This window comes from Acartia tonsa, chromosome 6, assembly GCF_053477335.1.
Source record: "Acartia tonsa isolate MP-2025a chromosome 6, ASM5347733v1, whole genome shotgun sequence".
Lineage (NCBI taxonomy): Eukaryota > Metazoa > Arthropoda > Copepoda > Calanoida > Acartiidae > Acartia > Acartia tonsa.
Genome location: NC_137265.1, coordinates 47,142,196 through 47,159,358, shown reverse-complemented (window position 1 = coordinate 47,159,358; position 17,163 = coordinate 47,142,196). Strand labels below are relative to the sequence as shown.

At 34.6% G+C, this 17,163-nt stretch overlaps 2 protein-coding genes and 3 non-coding genes across 5 annotated transcripts; 4 read left to right on the top strand and 1 right to left on the bottom strand.

Moving 5' to 3' along the window:
* The first annotated feature begins 47 nt into the window (after nucleotides 1-47).
* LOC145323134 (optic atrophy 3 protein homolog) lies at nucleotides 48-2,817 on the top strand. Its single transcript, XM_080165522.1, has 6 exons — nucleotides 48-133; nucleotides 663-775; nucleotides 1,258-1,314; nucleotides 1,471-1,537; nucleotides 1,810-1,918; nucleotides 2,668-2,817. The coding sequence occupies exons 1-6, from the start codon at nucleotides 48-50 to the stop codon at nucleotides 2,815-2,817; spliced, it is 582 nt and encodes a 193-aa protein (XP_080021648.1).
* Nucleotides 2,818-4,499: 1,682 nt separating this feature from the next.
* Nucleotides 4,500-10,312, top strand: LOC145322825 (POU domain, class 6, transcription factor 1-like). Its single transcript, XM_080165151.1, has 7 exons — nucleotides 4,500-4,730; nucleotides 5,190-5,262; nucleotides 7,500-7,557; nucleotides 8,032-8,111; nucleotides 8,398-8,493; nucleotides 9,061-9,294; nucleotides 9,702-10,312. The coding sequence occupies exons 1-7, from the start codon at nucleotides 4,645-4,647 to the stop codon at nucleotides 9,786-9,788; spliced, it is 714 nt and encodes a 237-aa protein (XP_080021277.1). The 5' UTR covers nucleotides 4,500-4,644; the 3' UTR covers nucleotides 9,789-10,312.
* Nucleotides 10,313-16,187: 5,875 nt separating this feature from the next.
* Nucleotides 16,188-16,260, top strand: TRNAR-UCG (transfer RNA arginine (anticodon UCG)). The gene has a single exon. It is a non-coding gene; the product is annotated as a tRNA-Arg (tRNA).
* A 316-nt stretch (nucleotides 16,261-16,576) lies between these two features.
* On the bottom strand, nucleotides 16,577-16,648 carry TRNAW-CCA (transfer RNA tryptophan (anticodon CCA)). Its single transcript has one exon. It is a non-coding gene; the product is annotated as a tRNA-Trp (tRNA).
* A 399-nt stretch (nucleotides 16,649-17,047) lies between these two features.
* Nucleotides 17,048-17,131, top strand: TRNAL-UAA (transfer RNA leucine (anticodon UAA)). The gene has a single exon. It is a non-coding gene; the product is annotated as a tRNA-Leu (tRNA).
* Nucleotides 17,132-17,163: the final 32 nt, after the last annotated feature.

The following is a 17,163-nucleotide window of genomic DNA, read 5'->3' as shown; positions in this document are numbered from 1 at the left end:
ATTTACTATTATTTTTTTACATTTTTTTCAGATTTAAATGTATTTTAATGTCAGGCCCAGGGGGTCAACCTTTCCCCTTGTCTAAGTTGGCCTTTATGTATGTTAAGAAGATTGCTCAGCCTCTAGCAAACAGGTAACAGGAGATAATAGTTATTTCTCGCGTCGTATTATAAACGGCTTTCCGCGGATATAGAATGTACAATTGTGAGATTAAAACTAGTTTTTTTAGCCCCGAGGTGTTGTATGAATAAGAACTTCTAAGGAAGATTTCCCTGGTTAATACATTAATATAGTCATAACTCAATTTACCCATTTTTTTTCGATATTTTATCATGCCCTTTGTGAAATGTGATATACTCAGCTGCCTTATAAAATAGAACTTCTTGTTAAAATCCCCCACTCTTTGTCAATGAGACTCTGCTTTACAAAACATTTTGTCCTCCTGTATTTTTTCCCCTGCAGTTCATAATGCTATGTGGGATATGTATTTGAAATAGGCTTCTTTATTTTCTCATGAAGATTCCTCTCACCAAGTACATAGGTCTCAATAACTCATTTTGTCCATCTGTCTCTAGCTGTTCTTCTCATGGAAGTTCCTAAAACTTTATTATCAATGAAACTACCATAATCCTACAAGTTTAAATTAAAATCAAATAATTTAGGATAGCTGTTCGAGCCAAGAAAGATCAGAGATTTAAAGAAATGTTTTGTTTACCTCCAGCAAATCTTTATCATTTCTATGAAGCAAAAATTAAATTTATATTTATGAACATAGGTAAGTAAATCTGAGTTAATTTGACAATTTTACATTGGACAATTCTGTACATAAGTGAAACAAAAACAAGCGGCATATTCTCTCCCCTTATTTTTTAAAGAAAATTTGAATTTAGTTGGTGGGGTGAAAGTTTGTTTATAACTTAATTGCAGATCAGGTTAGGCTATATTGTGTAATTTTTTTGTCCCAAAGGGCTTAGTCATGGGAGAAAAAATTAACCCTAACACCTAAATTTAAATTAATTTAAAAAGTAAGAGGGGGTTCAAGGGTTGGTTCAGTGATCAACTTGCACTTTGAGGGAAAGCTACAAACAAGCTACAAATATTTGTGACAAAACCAAACAGCAAATTTAAAAAATATACCTATCAAAATTCATATTTAGTAATTTTCTGTTTTTATAACATGAAGACAAGTATTAAAGTTTTGATAAAGCTCTTTGAACATTATATTACAGAATTCTGTATAAATATTATTTTTTTTAGGAAAAATTAGAGTAACAAAAGTTCCCAAATTAGATGAAAAAACTGCTATAGAATTAGGTAAATTTCATATTATTAAGTTCAATCAATCAATTTATATTATAAAGATTTCTTGTAATATTTGAAATTCATAATTTTGTTAGGTATGTACCTATGTAATAGTAAAACTGAACTCTTTGGATAACAATTATGAAAACACCCTTTCTTTTGTTTCAGGTTCTAACTTATGTGCAGAGTTCATAATTATGAGCATTGCTTCAGTTATTGCATTAAATGAAGTCATGTAAGTTAGTTTTAATATAATTGTCTTGAATTTGTTCGTCATTTTGAATTTAAGATTAAGATTAATAAAAATTTTAAAAGTTCAAAGTACAAGACGCCAAGTTAGCAACTACTTTGTGTTTAGAGAGAGTAAAGTAAAAAGGGTTGAAATAGATAGAAAATAATAGTAAAATGTGGAACATTAGGTATCAATTATTATTTTGTAAAAAAGTATTGTCAGAAAAAATTTTGAAAACATGAATACCTACCTATGTACAGAATTTTTTTTTACAGGAAATATAAAGAAAGAGAAAGATTAAAAGATGAAGCATCAGATAAAGAATTTACAGAATTAACAGATTATGTAAAAAGATTAGAAAATGTTATAGATGCTCAAAATCAGGTAGGTACCTACTTATAACATGGTTTTCAGAGCCAAGCTATTCCCTAACTAAGATATTTCTATAGAATGTAAGGTAACTGTCCTTGAAAGTTGGTTAAATTATAAAGACTAATAAAAGATTCAAACGAGCAATGCTGCCCACCAATCAGAATTTATCGTCTATTGTCTTATTCCTTAAGATCCCTGTTAAAAATATAGCCTGGGCTTTATTCTTATGTTTTAGCCTTTTTGAATTATTTTTCACTGTAGGTCGAATTTCTCTTTTAGGTCAATTTACTGTTCTTCTACTACCTAGAGTTTTGCTTCAATACAAATGGAAAAAATAAGTCATTCACAAAAATACCTTTTTTTGTTACATCTGAAAGAGTTTAGATAAATATTTTTATTTATTCTAATATGTTTTTCAGGATATTAAGACTTTAGAACAAATAATAAGATCACACATACACAATGAAGACTAAAGTGGTGGAGGATTGAATACGAGAAATCTGGTCACTCATATGGAGGAACTTTGAAAACAAGAGAGAGGATGAATCAATCCTTTGAAGAATATAAAATCATTAATTTAGTCAAATCTAGTCAAACTCTGTTTAGGGTTTTATTTTATTTTTATTTGCTACTTAATATTATACCCATATGCAATTAAAAATTATATATGTATTTTTGTTACAAAATGTTTTCAAAAAAAGATACCTATATTTATCAATGTTGAAAGTACATTGTTAGATAATTTATTTGTTAATTTTCAGAAAATTAATGAAATGCTTGGCTTGAAATGTGACAGCAATGAATTCCTCAGGTATTCTGGATCCTTCGCAGTGGACTGGCCAGCAGCAAGCAAGTCAACAAAATCAGCAACAGCTAAAGCTGATGCAAATTCCTCAGCTCAGAAAATCTGATGGTGTTAAGCTTGAAGAAAATGGCTCGAGTAAGCCATGTTATAACAGTGAGTAGTAGTTTTGATTTTTTTCAATTCAATGGTATATAGTATCCTACCAAGTAGAATTCCCCCACGTCACTTTGTATAGTAAAAATTGGTGTAGCTATTAAGTATATGAAATAAATTGCCACAAGTTGTTTTCATTCAATGCCTAACCTATCCGCCTTACTTTTTCTATGCTTAGTTTTAAATTTAAAAAAAAATATTTTAAGAATGTAGAAAAAAGGGGACTATGTTTTTTTGGTGAATATACTAGGGTTATGTTTAATATCGTTATATCAATTTGAAATATTTAGTTTTACCATAGTTTTATACAGGGGTGTATATTCTGCACAAGAATTATTTTTTTTCCCCGGCTACAAAATTTTTTATTCCCCCCCCCCCCCCCTAGTTTTCTCACCAAGTAGGGGGGAAAATGGAAAAATATTTAAAGAACTCTATATTTTATTTATTTTATCCCTCCTACCACACATTTTTTTAGTTTTTTTTTCACCAAGGAGGGGGAGGAAATGGAAAAAATGTTTTTAGTTTTCTTAATTTTTACATTTTTTTCCCTTCAACCACTTATTTTTTATTCTCCCCCCCCCCCCCCCCTGAGCCGAGGATCCCATGTAGAATATACACCCCTGGTTTTATATAAATAAAACTTTGAAATGTTAGACATTTTGTGACTAAATATCATCAAATGTTTTGTTGAGTTTAAATACCACAAAAGTAAACTTTTTTGGTGAAAATTGGTAATTTAGAAAAAGGTATGGTTTATTGTAAACAGTTTTATTAGTATACTCTCGTAATTGATGACATTTGATTATGTTTTGGCGTATTACTTTATTTGAACTTATGACCTAAACAAAACATTTGATGGTATTTTGTAAAAAAAAATGCCTTATAAATATTTTAAAATTTGTAGAAAACCACGGTGAAACTTAATTTTTTAGTCGATTAAATTATAGGTATTAAACATATCCCTAGCATATTCACCAAAAAAACATTTGGAAGGTGCTTAGAATCACTTGCTCTTGTTCGTGCATAGTCCCCTATGAATGATTGACTTAAAAAATTTTAGGAACTGAGCTTGCCAATTTGCCTAAGCAGCAGGAAAACCAAAAACAACAATCTCCCATAACCCAAACTCCATTGGAGTTGCTGAAGAAACGTTTTGGACCTCAGAAAATAATTGCTTCTTCTCACAATCAAATTCATCCAAATATTTCTATCAAAAATCAAGATGGTCCCAATAGAAATGTATATAATCCAAATCCCAACCAATATGTCCCAGCTAAAAACACAAATGTCAACATTCACGGCTTTCAAGCAAAACCTGCTCATTTACAAGTACCTGTTCATGCTAAATCAGATGCCTTTACAAGTGAAAACAAAGACACATCTAAGAAAGATGTTTCTCATAGAGAAATTTCAAGAGATGAGCTTGACAGAAACAACTTATTAGCATCCAATGCTCAAGTTGTTTCAAATCATAATCAAACGTTGATCTCAAATACAAATAGTTGCTTTGTTAACAATCATGGAGATATGCGTAGCAACTCTGCAATTACCTCATATAGTACCAATCAAAATACAAATCCCAATAATAAACCCATTGTAAATAATGTTACTGATGCTGATTTAAAGCAACCTTTAGTTGCAAATAAAGTCCAACCAACAAACAATATGTCTATTATAATAACAAACAATAATGGAGTTATAAGCTACCAATCTGGGCTTGTGGCTAATCTGGACATGATCCAATCTTTAAGTGGCCAATTGCAGCAAACAAACAAGCCAAATGGGTCAAAACAACAAGCCAACAATGACATGCCGGATCTTAGACAACAGTTTTTACAAATGCAAAACTTGCCAGCCCCAGGACAGGTATTAATAGTTATTTATCGCATCGTATTATAAACAGCTCTCCGCGGATATAAAAATGTGCAATTATAAAATTAAGATTAGTTTTGTTAGTCCCGAAGACACGGCCTAACAAAACTGTTTTTGATATTATGATTGTACATTTTTGTATTGGTAGAAAACTGAATATAATACGATACAGTACATGTTTTTTAGTATGGCTTGGAACCGGTTATAATCCAGCGAATATTAATCGGTTTCAAAGCCATACTTTAAAAAAATACAGTCAAAGTTTTGTCTATAAACGTAAGGATTTTTTCCTTTTTTGTCTGCCTGTTTTGCTTTGCTTTGTTTTCTGAATCCATATGTAAAGTTCTCATTAAAAATAGATATGTTTTATATTTGTCTTATTTACCCCTAAGTAGTCTTTTGTTTTAAAAAATCATGTTTAGAAAAATTTTATTCTAACAAAATTATTTGTAGATGGTTATTCTACCTCCACTTTCTGAAGACAGAAGTATTCAGATTCTCCAACTACTTACACCGCTCAACACAGGTATTATTAATATGTTTGATCTGGTTATTTTCCGTCCCTGGCTATACAGAATCATACAATCCCCCTATATATTTTTTTTCTCGATGGATTCTGAAATTGAAAACAAATAACATTTTAGGTTTACTATACTGCTCCATACTAATGGCTTTGCTTTCATCTTCTCGTGGTTACCTTTAGAGAAGGGGGGGGGGGGGGTGGTTGTGTTTTATCTGTGTGTATCTCTTAGGGGTGAAAGGTTATTTACTCACTATCTAAAGGATACAATATTAAACTTACCTGAAAATTGGTTATAAATCTACTTAACCTTGGTTTTATAGGACCTTGTCACATATCATCCCACCTAATTGAATCTTTATTAACTCTTGAATTTATATTTAGGTGGTTTTAACACCCAGACAATAGTATTGCCAATAACGAAAGTTGGTGGCCCTCCCCCACAGAATGACCCTTCAGCTATGAGTCAAATAATACAGAATTCAAATCAATTTCAATCTTCACAGAATAATACCCCTATAATGAGTCAAATAATACAGAATCCAAATCAACTTCAACCTTCACAGAATAATACCCAAGCTATGAGTCAAATGATAAAGAATTCAAATCAACCTCCACAGAATAATACCCCTATTATGAGTCAAACGATACAGAATTCAAATCAACCTTCACAGAATAATAACCCTATTATGAGTCCAATGGTACAGAATCCAAATCAACTCCAACCTCCACAGAATAATACCCCTATTATGAGTCCAATTACACAGAATCCAAATCAACCCCACACTCCACAGAATAATACCCCTATAATGAGTCAAATGATACAGAATCCAAATCAACTTCAACCTTCACAGAATAATACCCAAGCTATGAGTCAAATGATAAAGAATTCAAATCAACCTCCACAGATTAATACCCCTATTATGAGTCAAATGATAAAGAATTTAAATCAACCCCACACTCCACAGAATAATACCCCTATTATGAGTCAAATGATACAGAATCCAAATCAAATTCAATCTCCACAGTATAATCCCCCTATTATGAGTCCAATTACACAGAATCCAAATCAACCTCAATCTCAACAGAATAATACCCCAATTATGGGACCAATAATACATAATTCAAACCAACTACAATCTCCACAGAATAATACCCTAGCTATGAGCCAAATGGTGCAGAATACAAATCAATTTGAATCTCCAAGGAATATCACTCAAGCTAGGAGTCAAATGATTCAACTTCAACCTCAGCAGAATAATACACCTGTGAACAGTCCAAAAATTCAGAATTCACCTCAAGTTCAATCTTTTCCACCTAACAATCAATCAACCATTCAAATAATTCCAAATGAAACATTTCAACAATCAGGTTTAGTTTTACAACAATCAAATATTTTAAATCCAAACCAAAACCAACTCATGTTTAATATGAATAGTCAAATGCCAATCCAAGGTCCAAACAGTCTTCCCAATACAAATATTAACAATGTTGGAGGTATAATTGTTCAGCCCCAAGGTCAACCAAGATTCTTTACTCCTCCAAATCAAAATGTACCATTTGTTATTCAAGCAAATGGCATCCCAACTCAATTACAAAGTGGAAGTTTTATAAATACTCAATATCCAAATATAATAATACAAAACCCTAACTCCAATGGTCCCTTTATTCAACCTTCTTTTGTTCAACAAAATTTGCAACCTGTTATGTCACAAGCTGGTAATGGGCCAACTCAAGCAATGCCCATTGTGTTATCTTCTCATCAATATCTTCCCCAACAAACATTTATAACTAATTCTGTCCAACCTGGAGTAAATGGAATTTCCATTCCTGTATCCAATGCTGTACCTGAAACGTTGCAAGTTGCCTCCAACCAGTGTCAAGCACCCGAAGGCAATGCTATTGTACCTGGATTGCAAGTTGTGAACAGTCCCAATATTGTGCCCAGTGGGCCTATCCTTCAAACAGCTCCTGGATGTGTGCCTGTTGTTCCGGTTATAGGATATCCCCATATTGCTCCTACAACGCAAAATTCTGTTGTTGTTAAATCTGACGTAAGTTTTAGTAGTTTAGCTTTTTATGTCAACCGGTCTATCGGTAAATTTTTATCAAACCAATGTCCTCTATTTTTTAGAAGAAACAATTATTAAATTTTGATAATAAAAACTGAGATTTTCTATTGATTTATATTCCTTACCTATTCAAGGTTCTTTCTTTCTTGTTTAAATATTTTTACTTTTAAGGACGACGAACTGTTGTTGAATCAAATTGATGAAACTGGACTACCAAGAATCATGCAAGGTATGTCAGTATCTTTTAAAAACTTTTAAAGAATACTTACTCTTAGTTAAAAGAAATGTTAAAAAGATAATAAATCATGGATAACTTAATCTCAAAAGAGGATATTTTTAGGGAGGTGGGGGGGGGGGGGGACATTGGGCTGTTTATTATAATAGTCTCCAAAGTTTTGTTAATCACGTTTTCTTATTCGTTGGCTCAACAACTTTGGGTATTATTTTTGATTGGTTGGTTCATTAAGTTGAGTAACCAAACGTTTCAACCACTAATTGTAACCTACAGAAGGGGTAATTATGAGAATCACTATTGGTGATATCCCTGGGAGACTTTATAATTAGAACAATTGAGTCAAATTGTAAAGATTTTTTGCATATCAGTAAACAAAATTTTATTGTTGTGAAAGAAATTCCAATTAGGAAAAATTTATATTAAAAGCTAGATATTTTTAGATTATTCTATTATCAACTAAACATTTAGGCATTGATCTTGACCGATTAAAACAGTTTGCCTCAGAATTTAAGGAGGCTAGACAAAAAATTGGATTAACCCAAACACAGGTAAGTTAGTTTTCATGAAAATTTGTCATGAATGATTATTTGGACTGGTTTAGTTTTGGTGTTATTTTTTAAAAGGACTGAAAGTAAGGAATAGGGAAGTCTTTTTCATATACCTATCGCATGCGGGGTGGCTCGGGGAGAGCTACAGCTGCGGTTTCCTAACCCTGTGGGGCTATTCTGTACCTAACATAACCTAACCTAATTTACTTTAATAACTTATTTTTCTGAAAAAATACAAAAAAATCTTCATTGATGTATCACTGTTTGAAATATTTTTACTTCTCAGGTCGGACAAAATCTGCAGGCCATGTACGGTGACAAAATAGTGGTGTCACAGTCAACTATTTGTAGGTTTGAAAAACTGGAAATAACGGCACAGCAGGTAATTATCTGGAGTTTAGGGCATGGGGAGGGGGGGGAGGGATATTAAACTTAGTATTGAAATAATATAGAATTATGAAGTCAATGATTGAAAAGTTTTGCTTTTGTTTTATACTTTTGATTAACAAAAAAAAATGAGTATTTATGTAGCCCTGATTGTCTAAAGTTAGGATTCAGATGGCATAGAGATTCGAAGTGAGAATACTTTGACCAATTTAGATTTGTAAGCTCCGCTTACAGCTGATAGTATTCTATGTACCATTACAAGCTGACCCGCAATTCTCGTGAAAGCAATTAATCGAAATTAATCTGTAGTTTTTTTTTATTCAGTAAACTATCTCTTTCTAAACTTGAAAAACATAAAAATCTGTAGAATGTTTAGGTCCGTATTCTTGCTTTTTATATGTAATATATTTTTAGTAGCGAAGCTACACTATAATTCACTTTGTCCGTCAGTCAGTCAGTCCGTAACGCAATGCAATGGGGGAAACGTGATTTTCTCGGCTCCTATTCAAGACAGACAGCTGTATTTTTTTTATTATACATAAATAGCTCTATATTTTTTAAGGTTAAAAAATTGTTGCCAGCCCTGCAGTCTTGGCTGGACCAAGTGCGGGCAGCGCTGAATAAAGGAGCTCCAGTTGATATGGAGGCCATACTCAACATGGCCAAAGAACCCATTGAGATCAAGCCCAGGAAGAAAAGAACCATATTTGGGGAAAGTATTGTTGCACAACTTAATGAAGAATTTAAAGCGTATCCTGCTCCGGGACAAGCAAAGCTGGCTGAAATATCTGAAAAGGTAACCACTGCACCGGCGACAATTTTGTTTATTATCCTGTCATTTAACTAAAGAAGTAAGATTTTTTTTTGTTTGTTCATTAAGATCTTTTTAACAGCTGGACCAATTGAGTTCTCCAATCTAGTGTAGGTAAATAGCTGCTGGGATGTTTTTGGGTTACATTATTTTCAAATTAAGGTTTTGGGACGGTTTCAAGCTAGTTTTCTGTCGCCTCTCATCCCTTTGAAAGTTTAGATTTATTAGATAACTTATCCATTCTATATCAGGTTGTCCACCTCATAACAATATATTTCGCGCCTCCTAGTATATCAGCCTTATAAGTATACAAGTCCAGGGGTGTATATTTTCCTCCATGCATGGGAGGGGTGGGAATAACAACAGAGTGAAGTATTATTATTTATTTACAGGTTGGATTGGATAAAGAAACAGTAAGAATCTGGTTTGGAAACAGACGACAAACTGAGAAAAAAGCAAAGAAAGAAAAACTGCAATAAGAAACTTAACAATTTGATGCCTTACATATTTTTTTAAAAGAAAATAAATCAGATTTTTTTCATATTCTCTACCTTGTACGAAAATTAAATTAAATCTCAAATCTATCTGCACTAATTATTATGGAATTTTTTTTTACATTATTAGAAATACTTGCAAATAAGTATTACTTTTAATGATTTTTATCTAGAGATTTAATCGTATTTAATAGTTTTAAAACTGTGTATTTTGCCTTATCATGAACTCTTTTTCTAATTTTGTTATTAACTTTTTCAATGAATTTTTATACTTTTATATCAATGAATTATAAAATGACGTAATCGAATGTTTGTGATATTATTTACTATAGCGCTCTAACCAGTGAATTTCAAACATTAATTTCAAAGATGTAGTGTACCTTTAATGTATATAAAATGTATAAAATTGTAAATATTTCTGTAAAACTCTACAAGATCTGGTGAACATTAAATGAAAATCAAAATATTTTTGTACTGTATTTCCTATCAAATATATATTTCGCTAAATATTTTATGTTTGCCAATGTTTAAGATTTAGATACAAAATGAAAAAATGATTTAAGATGGTAGAACAATGGAAGAAATTGATAATGAACTAAGACATAAATTAAACGCCAACCATTTGAGTAGAAATTGATTTATGTTGAAAATCTTAAAAAATACTTACAGAAGCATAGGCGTCCAAGGGGGGGGGGGGTAATGGGGCGATTACTCCCCCCCCATTTAGGAGGGGGTATTTACCCCCCCCCCCAAACAATTTTGGGGGGTAAATACCCCCCCCAAAATAGAAAATCTCTAACAAAAAAAATTTTTGCGCGCTTCGCGCGCATTTTTAATACTAAATTTTTGATAAAATTTAACTTACCCCCCCCCAAAAATTTTACCCCGGGGGTAAATTTGGGGGGGGTACACAAATTTTACCCCTGCCAACAGATTTCAGGGGGGGTAATTAGTAATTACCCCCCCAAGCAAATTTTACCCCCGGGGTAAAAATTTTGGGGGGGTTAAAAAAATTTGCAGCGCGCTTCGCGCGCCATTTTACCCCCCCAAAAACGAATTACCCCCCCCTTAAAAAATTTTTACCTCTCCCAAAATAAAAAGCTTGGACGCCCCTGTACAGAAGCATTCATATCCAAATCTTATTAGGTAATTGTTATATAAGGGGGGTTTTTTTAATGCAACCATCTCGTAATCAGTGATTAAATGGCACTTTGAATTCGAATTTCTATCTGAAATTTTGCATGAGTAATCCTTGGTAGGTCTATTTTCCCTAAATCGAACAAAAAGTTGGAAAAGTAACGGCTGGCAGCTCAGCCGTTTTGTCGTTTTTTGCCTATTTTCAGGGCAAATTCATTGTTAATTACGTAGGAATCAACTTTAAAAAAAATATTTTTGGTTTAATTCATGGTGAATGATAGCAATAACCATTTTTTAAATTTCTAGTACCAGCTGCTAAACGGCTAGAACCGGCTGAAAACGGCTGGGAGCTGCCACGAGAATGAAGGGTAGATATGGCTTGTGATGTGTCTAGGGGTAGGTTTTTATGGGTGCTGAGCTCAAAAATACTACCAAAAATAGTGAAGGCCCATCCATATGGCAGCTGGGTAACAGCTCAGCTGGGAGCGGCCAAAAGTAGAATGAGTTGAATGAGTACATAGGGCTTGTGACGTGTCTAGGGGTAGGTTTTTATGGGTGCTGAGCTCAAAAATACTACTAAAAGTAGTGGCGGCCTGTCCATATGGCGGCTGGGAAACAGCTGCTGCTCAGCTGGCAGCGACCAAGAGTAGAATGAGTAGATAGGGCTTGTGACGTGTCTAGGGGTAGGTTTTTATGGGTGCTGAGCTCAAAAATACTACCAAAAATAGTGAAGGCCCATCCATATGGCAGCTGGGTAACAGCTTCAGCTCAGCTGGGAGCGGCCAAAAGTAGAATGAGTTGAATGAGTACATAGGGCTTGTGACGTGTCTAGGGGTAGGTTTTTATGGGTGCTGAGCTCAAAAATACTACTAAAAGTAGTGGCGGCCTGTCCATATGGCGGCTGGGAAACAGCTGCTGCTCAGCTGGCAGCGACCAAGAGTAGAATGAGTAGATAGGGCTTGTGACGTGTCTAGGGGTAGGTTTTTATGGGTGCTGAGCTCAAAAATACTTCTATCTGAAATTTTGCATGAGTAATCCTTGGTAGGTCTATTTTCCCTAAATCGAACAAAAAGTTGGAAAAGTAGCGGCTGGCAGCTCAGCCGTTTTTTGCCTATTTTCAGGACAAATTCATTGTTAATTACGTAGGAATCAACTTTAAAAAAAATATTTTTGGTTTAATTCATGGTGAATGATAGCAATAACCATTTTTTAAATTTCTAGTACCAGCTGCTAAACGGCTAGAACCGGCTGAAAACGGCTGGGAGCTGCCACGAGAATGAAGGGTAGATATGGCTTGTGACGTGTCTAGGGGTAGGTTTTTATCGGTGCTTAGCTCAAAAATACTACCAAAAATAGTGGCGGCCCATCCATATGGCTGCTGGGTAACAGCTGCAGCTCAGCTGGCAGCGGCCAAAAGTGAAATGAGTAGATAGGGCTTGTGACATGTCTAGGGGTAGGTTTTTATGGGTGCTGAGCTCAAAAATACTACTAAAAATAGTGGCGGTCCGTTCATATGGCGGCTGGGTAACAGCTGCAGCTCAGCTGGGAGCAGCCAAGAGTAGAATGAGTACATAGGGCTTGTGACGTGTCAAGGGGTAGATTTTTATGATTGCTAAGCTCAAAAAACTACCAAAAATAGTGGTGGCCCATCCGTATGGTTGCTGGGTAACAGCTGCAGCTGTGCATTAAGACGTTGTTTAAGACTCAGCTGTAAGCACTTTTTGGGACTATTGAAGGTTAACTAAATATTGAATATTTTAGTATTGATTATGTTGTTAAACAGCTGAAATTGGCTAAGAACAATTACCAACAGATAAAAGTTTAAGACATAGCTTGTGATGTATCAAGGATATCAAAAAATTTATTATTTCAGTAGAATTAAACTTCGCCCAATTAACATTATAACTTTATTTCATAGACATAATACTAGTAACACTTTTTTTAATTTCTAGGTTTCACTGAAAACTACCAAAAACGTCTGAAAACAGTTATCAACAGCCAAAAGTATATGTTGTAGATATAGCAATACACATTTCTAGGGGTAGGTTTTTAACTTTTTATGGGTGTGTTGAGCTCAAAATTACTACCAAAAATAGCTAAGTCTTAAACAAAGGCTTACTGCACAGCTGCAGCTGTTACCCAGCAACCATATGGATGGGCCACCACTATTTTTGGTAGTTTTTTGAGCTTAGCACCCTTAAAAACCTACCCCTTGACACGTCACAAGCCCTATGTACTCCTCTTACTCTTGGCTGCTCCCAGCTGAGCTGCAGCTGTTACCCAACTGCAATATAGATGGGCCGCCACTATTTTTGATGCTCAGACCTACCCCTGTTACACAGCAACCATAATGGATGGACCACCACTATTTTTGGTAGTTTTTTTGAGCTTAGCACCCATAGAAACCTACCCCTAGACACGTCACAATCCCTATCTACTTATTCTACCCTGGCCGCTCCCAGCTGAGCTGCAGCTGTTACCAAGCTGCCATATGGATGTGCCTTCACTATTTTTGGTAGTATTTTTGAGCTAAGCACCCATAAAAACCTACCCCTAGACACGTCACAAGCCCTATCTACTCATTTCACTCTTGGCCGCTGCCAGCTGAGCTGCAGCTGTTACCCAGCAGCCATATGGATGGGCCGCCACTATTTTTGGTAGTATTTTTGAGCTAAGCACCCATAAAAACCTACCCCTAAACACGTCACAAGCCCTATCTACTCATTTCACTCTTGGCCGCTCCCAGCTGAGCTGCAGCTGTTACCCAGCTGCAAAATAAATAGGCGGCCACTATTTTTGGAAGTATTTTTGAGCTCAGCAGCACTCATAAAAACCTACCCCTAGACACGTCACAAGCCCTATCTACTCATTCTACTCTTGGTCGCTGCCAGCTGAGCAGCAGCTGTTTCCCAGCCGCCACTACTTTTAGTAGTATTTTTGAGCTCAGCACCCATAAAAACCTACCCCTAGACACGTCACAAGCCCTATGTACTCATTCTACTTTTGGCCGCTCCCAGCTGAGCTTAAGCTGTTACCCAGCTGCCATATGGATGGGCCTTCACTATTTTTGGTAGTATTATTGAGCTCAGCACCCATAAAAACCTACCCCTAGACACGTCACAAGCCCTATCTACTTATTCTACTCTTGGCCGCTCCCAGCTGAGCTGCAGCTGTTACCCAGCTGCAAAATAAATGGGCGGCCACTATTTTTGGAAGTATTTTTGAGCTCAGCAGCCATAAAAACCTACCCCTAGATATGTCACAAGCCATATCTACCCTTCATAATCTTGGCAGCTCCCAGCCGTTTAGCAGCTGGTACTAGAAATTTAAAAAATGGTTATTGCTATCATTTACCATGAATTAAACCAAAAATATGTTTTTAAAAGTTGATTCCTACGTAATAAATGATGGTTGCATTAACCCCCCCCCCCCCCCTTTACTGGGTAATAATCTTAATCAGGGAGAAGGTGATATATATTATAATGATACCTAAAGTTTTATAGAAACGTTTTTATTTGTTGAACAAGAAACTTAATTCTGATTTGTTGGTTAATCACAGAAGTGTTGATTCTTTTCAACCCAATATTTTCATTTACAGAAGTGGTAATTTGATTATCCTCAAGTGAGTATTTCAATTTATAGTTCATTGTCTTCTCCCATACTAGTTACTTCGCCCCTATCTTTTAGGGTAGGGCGTATGAGGTCAGGAATATGGCCTCAAACCACCTCAAAATTAAGCTTTCCTAAACCACACAACCCATTCGGACCAGTGTTATACAAGATCTTTAGTTTTATACAAACAACCTTACTACTTTATACCATAGGATGAGATCCTTAATAATAGAGAAGAAATAGCTTTCGATTATTCTAGAATTATCTGTGTAATTGTATACTGCTACTACAGAAGTAACACCGCTTATTAGACTATTGAAATACTCAACTTACCAGCTACTAAAAGAACAGATCACACACAAGCATAATTGGTGGAGACAGCTTTATCAATCAATATGTCCAGTCCTGGGATACAAGATACTAAGATCTTGTGTATATTTCTGGTACTACATCAAGTACACAGTAGAGTTTTGTTTTAATAATCTTTTCTAATGCCTTTTAGATAAGAATTGGATATGGATAAAAAAAATCTTAGCTGGCCGTGTACAAAAATTGTTTTCTGGCTTTGAGTTAATCAACTAAAAATATTATTCAGCTGGTTGTAATACTACCATGTGATCTGGCTGCTTACTGCGAAGTACATGGCACTGTATAGATGGTATAATCCAGACTATTACCTTATCCAAGTGGTAGAGACCCTTTTCGTCTGCTAGCAAATAAATTGCTTCTTTTTCTTTTGGAGGAATTTGACTGTGTTTCATACAACAAACGATCATTGTTTCATGCTATACTGATCTATTGAAATACTTTGCTTTAAAGATGTCTGTTTAATGCCTTGTTTTTTACTTCATTAACGACACAAACTTTAAAGGGCAAAATAAGAAATACACTGAGGCAGGTTTTGTTCATTTACGAGTTCTGCTTGTAATCTTTTATTGTAACAGGGTGTCTACATCTATCTCTGGCGAAGTATCTTACTAATTGCTAACCCGGTTAGGTTCTCATTTAAAGTAAGCTTATGTCTAATGATGGTTTTATACAACACTTTTTTGGAGGGGAAATCTACCCTAAATCGCTATTAAGAAAAAAATATACTCAAGTATGAAATCTTGATCTAAAGTAAATTAGGTAGGTAGTTATTTCTCTCTTACACAAAGGTGAATCTATCCTATTTAAAGTTTAACCTAACTTTTATACACTTTTAATAATCTTATCTAAATAAAATGTAAAGAAATACCCACTCGAATTAATTTATTTTGTGGACACACTGTCTTTGTGTAATCATTTGTTCACCAAACCTCGAAGATTTTTCCTCCTCACGAAACCTCCGTGATTTTCCAACAGGATTACGCACGTAAATGCGTAAGTTATAAACTTTTAGCAGGTATTTATTAGCAATAATAAACCTTTAAATATATATATTTAGTATTTGAAATAAATATTCGAAAAGTTACTTTAATTTCATACTTCAAAACTGTACTTTCCCTTAGTTGAAATTTTATTTTATAATGAATTACGGTTGTTTATAAAACTGTACAACAATGCTTTAAGATTTTTATAAATAACATTTCACCAAAAGTCGTCAAAATGATCATATCTCTTTGATTACTCAAACTTTGTTACATTTGTTAAGCTGGGTGTGTGGCCTAATGGATAAGGCACCAGACTTCGGATCTGGGGATTGCAGGTTCGAGTCCTGTCACGCTCGATCATAAATTTTTTTTTAATTCAAATTCTCACTAAATTAGTTTTTTGTTGTTGTCAGGTTTACATTTAAACTTGTGGGATGTAGCAAATGGTAAAAACCAGGGATCGGAAGCCTCACGTAAGCCGCGTGTAAGCCTCAGTGAAATCGTGATTTTATCACTATAAAATTCAGCTGGATGTATAAAACGGCTCTTTAGCAGACAATCCTTCTTTCTTAAATTTTTTTTTTCTGCTCACAAGCAGGTTTAAAACTGAGGCTTATGCGCGGCTTACGTGAGGCTTCCGATCCCTGGTAAAAACACCGAAAAGAAATCCTTTGACCCCGACGTGATTTGAACACGCAGCCTTCTGATCTGGAGTCAGACGCGCTACCGTTGCGCCACGGAGTCACTTGTGAACAAGGGGAAAATTGGAGTGTTTGCTTAATCTTTCATTAGGAGGTCCTAATTGTAAAACTTTATGGATTTTTTTTATTTGCTTGTATGACTAGATATTTCATTTATTTCAATGAAATCAAGAATAGGAGTTTTTTTTTTTAATTACAGGTTTACAGTATAAGATTGCATTTGACAAGTTAGAATATACAAATGATTAACTATAATTAATAATCTTCCTGATTTAAGCACTTAGAAAACCTAACATTAATTAAATTACATAGAAGTGTACTCCTAGATAACAACAGTCTTGTAAAATCTGTATTTCATGGAATATCGTGTTTTAATTACCAATTACAGAAACAAAATTTCCATGCTTGTGCATTAATTGTATTTTCATGCATCTATCACCAAGTCAGGTTGGCCGAGTGGTCTAAGGCGCCAGATTTAAGCTCTGGTTCTCGAGAGGGAGCGTGGGTTCGAACCCCACACCTGACAAATACTTCTTTTGCGTTAATTTTTTTATTATA

Coding starts and splice junctions, on each gene's coding strand:
- LOC145322825 (XM_080165151.1), top strand. CDS start 4,645: ATGGGTCAAAACAACAAGCCAACAATGACATGCCGGATCTTAGACAAC. Junction 8,112..8,397: donor TTGGATTAACCCAAACACAG/GTAAGTTAGTTT, acceptor TTTACTTCTCAG/GTCGGACAAAATCTGCAGGC. Junction 8,494..9,060: donor TGGAAATAACGGCACAGCAG/GTAATTATCTGG, acceptor ATATTTTTTAAG/GTTAAAAAATTGTTGCCAGC.
- LOC145323134 (XM_080165522.1), top strand. CDS start 48: ATGTCAGGCCCAGGGGGTCAACCTTTCCCCTTGTCTAAGTTGGCCTTT. Junction 1,315..1,470: donor AAAAACTGCTATAGAATTAG/GTAAATTTCATA, acceptor CTTTTGTTTCAG/GTTCTAACTTATGTGCAGAG. Junction 1,919..2,667: donor TTATAGATGCTCAAAATCAG/GTAGGTACCTAC, acceptor GTTAATTTTCAG/AAAATTAATGAAATGCTTGG.